General features: G+C 49.7%; 1 protein-coding gene across 1 annotated transcript in view; it reads left to right on the top strand.

The window, feature by feature from the left end:
* Positions 1–5000, top strand: part of LOC125033000 (O-acyltransferase like protein-like) — an 11701-nt gene that overhangs the window by 5230 nt on the left and 1471 nt on the right. The window contains exon 5 of the mRNA XM_047624448.1: positions 2943–3054. Coding sequence (XP_047480404.1) covers positions 2943–3054 — 112 coding nt within the window. The remainder of the gene's footprint in view (positions 1–2942; positions 3055–5000) is intronic.

Raw genomic sequence — 5000 nt, 5'->3', positions numbered from 1 at the left:
CTTTTCCTTCTCCTCCTCTTCCTCCTCCTCTTCCTCTCCTCTCTTCTCCTTCTCCTTCTCCTTTTCCTTCTCCTTCTCCTTCTCCTTCTCCTTCTCCTTCTCCTTCTCCTTCTCCTCCTCCTCCTCCTCCTCCTCCTCCTCCTCCTCCTCCTTCTCCTCCTCTCTTCTCTTCTCCTTCTCCTCCTCCTCCTTCTTCTTTCCTCTTCTCTTCTTCATCCTCCCCCTCCCCCGTTGCTCCTCCCCTCTTCTCCTCCACCTCCCCACTCTTTTCCTCCTTCTCCTCCCTCTTCCCCTGCCCCTCCCCTTCCTCCTCTTTTCCTCCTCCTCCTTATCTCCCCCTTCTCCTCTTTTCCTCTCCCTCCTACTCCTCCACCTCCTTTTCCCCTCTCTTCCTCCTCCTCTTCCTTTCCCCTCTTTTTCTCCATCTCCCCCCCCCCCCCCTTTCCCCTCCTTTTCTTCTCCTCCTCTTCATCCTCCCTCCCTTCCTCTCCTTCCCCTCCCCTTAAACGAGTACAAGGCAGTACGTCCCCTCTCTCTCTCTCTCTCTCTCTCTCTCTCTCTTTCTCTCTCTCTCTCTCTCTCTCTCTCTTTCTCTCTCTCTCTCTCTCTCTCTCTCTTTCTCTCTCTCTGTATTATTGAGTTCAAGTTCTTCCTCTCTATATTCATGAGAAACACGACAGGTAGGGAAAAAGGGGCAGGGGGTGGGGGGGGGGGAGTTGACACCCGGTCGAGGTAAGCGATTTTTTCCCCTAAAAAGAAACAACTGGAAAGCGCAGAGTGAGTGATCGGTTAGAAGGGGGGGAGGGGGGAGGGGGGGGGGCAAAATCGCGAGGGTACATGTGGGTGTACGTGTATGTGTGGGTAGGTGGGTGGGTAGGTGTGGGTAGGTGGGTGGGTGTGTGTGGGTAGGTGGGTGGGTATGTGTGGGTAGGTGGGTGGGTATGTGTGGGTAGGTTTGTGGGTATGTGTGGGTAGTTGGGTGGGTAGGTGTGGGTAGGTGGGTGGGTATGTGTGGGTAGGTGGGTGGGTATGTGTGGGTAGGTGTGTGGGTAGGTGGGTTGGTATGTGTGGGTAGGTGGGTTGGTATGTGTGGGTGTGTGGGTGGGTATGTGTGGGTAGGTGGGTGGGTAGGTGTGGGTAGGTGGGTGGGTATGTGTGGGTGTGTGGGTGGGTATGTGTGGGTAGGTGGGTGGGTATGTGTGGGTAGGTGGGTGGGTATATGTGGGTAGGTGGATGGGTAGGTGTGGGTAGGTGGGTGAGTTTGTGTGGGTAGATGGGTGGGTGGGTGTGGGTGGGTGGGTGGGTGGGTATGTGTGGGTAGGTGAGTGGGTATGTGTGGGTATGTGTGGGTAGGTGGGTGGGTAAGTGTGGGTAGGTGGGTGGGTAAGTGTGGGTAGGTGGGTGGGTAGGTGGGTGAGTATGTGTGGGTAGGTGGGTAGGTTTGTGTGGGTGTAGGGCGGGGATGGAGATGTGTAAGTGTGTTGTGGGGGTGAGTGAGTGTGAATATACTCCAATAAAATCTGTTTATCATAATCTTAGCTGTAGGTATAGGAGTGTCTGTGGGGAGGTGGAATAAATATAAGCCAATAAAACCTATTTATCTTAACATTTATTGCAATAAAAACAAAGCAAAAAATATTGTTTTCGCCAGGCATAGCCCTTGTCTCATGAAATATTAACGAATTTGAGAATGCATGCAAATATCGAATTAAATATTTATTGCTACCTCGCCTCTAATCTAAATTTTGTTAATGTAATCTTCAGTACTAAGCCTTTTTTTTTTTTTTTTTTTTTGAGTGTACGTGAGTGAAAAGGAAATCGAATGTTACTGTAATAATTCTGTTTGCATGTTTGTTTCATTTCAATTAATTTCGTCCAATTTCTATTTTCTGTCATTTTTTTTTTTTGTTATTTCTGATATTCGTTTTCGTGTCCTTTGTATTTGTGTTGTTGTTGTTGTTGTTTAATATTTCTGCTAGTCGAAAGGTCAAATGAGACAAAGAAGGTGAGGGAGCTGGAGAGAGAAGGAAAGGTAGAGAGGGAGAGGGGAAGAAAGGGAGGGAAGGAGAAAGAGAGACAGAGAGAGAGTGTGAGAGACAGACATGGAAACACACACACACACACACACACACACACACACACACACACACACACACACACACACACACACACACACACACACACACACACACACACACACACACACACACACACACACACACACACACACGTACACACAACACACACACACACACACACACACACACACAGCTAGACAGAAAAATAGATAAATCAAGAGACATAGATATATATATAGAGTCAAACAAACCAACAAACAGACAAACACACAGGAGAGAGCGAACGAGCAGTCACCGCCACGTATGAGAGGAGGAATATTACGTCACAGCATCTCGGACCAATTAGCATCGTGGGATTAATTTAACCTATTTAGGAAAATAATTCCAAGGGTAACTTAGCCATTTTTCTCTTGCCGTTTTGCGTTTAACGGCTGGTGTGTGTTTCTGGCAGAAGATGGAAGTTATTAGGAGGAGACCTCTCTTTCTCTCTCTTTCTCTCTCTTTTCCGTCTGTTTATCTACCGTTCGGTTTATCTCTTTTTTTTTATCTCTCTCTCTCTATTTCTTACTCTTTTTTTTATTTTTCTCTTTGTTTTTGCTCTTTCTCTTTTTCTTTCTTTGTCTTTTCTTTTCTTTCTCTTTCTTTCTCTCCTTTCCTCTCATCTATCTCTTTATGTATCTTTATGTGTGTGTGTGTGTGTGTGTGTGTAGACAGATATATAGATAGTTAGGTGGATAGATAGATACATAAAACAAAACAAATCTAATATCACGAAATAAATCAACGAAATGTAAAATAACAACAATAAATGTGTTTGAAATAATACGAAAATGCAAAAAAATAAATCTCACTCTCTCTCAACAGCTGTTCCAATCAGCGGGCGTGACGTTTATAGCGGGAATCGTCTCTCTCCTCATCTCGTGCTTGGTGGAGCTGCCTCTGCGGACGCTCCTGGATGCCCTGCTGCCTTCGGAAGGTCTGTGATTGGGTGGATGGGTGGAGGGGTGGAGGGGTGGAGGGGTGGACGGGTGGAGGGGTGGATGGGTGGAGGGGTGGAGGGGTGGAGGGGTGGAAGGGGTGGAGGGGTGGAGGGGTGGAGGGGTGGAGGGGTGGAGGGGTGGAGGGGTGGAGGGATAAAAGGGTGGGGGGGTGGAGGGTGGAGGATGAATGGGTGGAAGGTGGAGGGGAGGAGGGGTGGAAGGTGGAGGGGAGGAGGGGTGAAAGGTGGAGGGGTGGAGGGGAGGAGGGATGGAGGGGTGGAGGGTGGATGGGTGGAGGGGAGGAGGGGAGGAGGGGAGGAGGGGTGGAGGGGTGGAGGGATGGATGGGTGGATGGGTTAGAGGGGTTAAAGGGGTGGATGGGCGAAGGGGTGGAGGGTAGAGGGGTGGATGGGCGGAGGGGTGGAGGGCGGAGGGTGGAGGGGTGGAGGGTGGAGGGGTGGAGGATGGAGGGGAGGAGGGGTGGAGGGGGTGGAGGATGGAGGGGAGGAGGGGTGGAGGGGTGGAGGGGTGGAGGGTGAATGGATGGAAGGCGGAGGGTGGAGGGGTGGAGGGGTGGATGGGTAAAGGGGTGGAGGTGTGGATGGGTGGAGGAGTGGAGGGGTGGAGGGGTGGAGGGGTTAGAGGGGTAAAGGGGTGGATGGGCGAAGGGGTGGAGGGCGGAGGATGGAGGGGTGGAGGATGGAGGGGAGGAGGGGTGGAGGGTGAATGGGTGGAGGGAAGAGGTAGATTATCTTTTTTAAGTGAAATTAAAATAGTTTATTAGGTATAAGCAGTTTAAAAGTCCTGTCATAAGCAGTCTGACAGGGCCTTTCGGTGTGTGTGTGTGGGGTAAGGGGGGGGGTAGGGGTAGGGAGAGGATGGAAAAGGGGCTGTTATGTCGTCTGGGAGGCTTTGATTGTTTTTTTTTGGGGGGGAGGGGGAGGGGGAAACGGGTCTTAGATGCATCATTGTTGTTGTTAATATTTTTGTTTTGCCTAATCATTTTTCTTATTATTTTTTCTAAATCTTAGAAATGTTAATTTTTTTTGACGTTTTGTCATCTTCTCGGCGCTTTTGTAACGCACTCAAAAACACAAGACCAACCACATACACACACTTAAACATTCACAAATACACAAGCAAGCACATACACACATAACAAAAAAAAAAATAATGCTCAGATAATTTCAAGACCTTAGCACCTTCTTTTCCCTACACTCCTCCCCCTTCCGCTCTTACTCCCCCCCTCACCCCCTCCCCCTCTTACCCCCCCCCCTCACCCCCTCCCCTTTGAACCTGTCTCTTTGTTATTGCTTGCGCGTGATTGATGGGCGTCTCCGGCAATTAATTAGAAGGTCAACAACCCACTGGATTTTCAGACGACACGCACCAGTGGGCCATTTGGCGAGCGTCCTCTGGGTAAGAAAGGGGCGGTTATCGTCCGTCGATGACTTAGTCTTAACCCTGATGGACTTCTCTGCTCGTTAGGCCCCTCCCTTACCCCCTCCGTGACCTCGGAGGATCTCTGGGGTCTTCTATTCTCTCTTTTCTAGGGTCATCGATTCTCTCTTCTCGGGGTCACCTATTCTCTCTTCTCTGGGGTCATCTATTCTCTCTTCTCTGGGGTCACCTATTCTCTCTTCTCCGGGGTCACCTATTTTCTCTACTTAGGAGTTACCTATCCTGCTATGCTAATTTCGCCTTGTTTCCCTATTCCTGGTTACCTATCCTGCCATTTTCTCTTCGCCGGGGCTACCTATCCTTGCTCTGTCTATCTATCTGTCAGTCTCTCTGTCTGCCTATCTGTCAGCCTTTCTGTCTGTCTATCTGTCAGCCTATCTGTCTGTCTATCTGTCAGTCCCTCTGTCTGCCTATCTGTCAGCCTCACTGTCTGTCTATCTGTCAGCCTATCTGTCTGTGTATCTGTCAGTCCCTCTGTCTG

Source organism: Penaeus chinensis, chromosome 15 (assembly GCF_019202785.1).
Source record: "Penaeus chinensis breed Huanghai No. 1 chromosome 15, ASM1920278v2, whole genome shotgun sequence".
NCBI classification, from domain to species: domain Eukaryota; kingdom Metazoa; phylum Arthropoda; class Malacostraca; order Decapoda; family Penaeidae; genus Penaeus; species Penaeus chinensis.
Note: the sequence above shows the minus strand (reverse complement) of the source record. Positions and strands in the feature narration are given on the sequence as shown.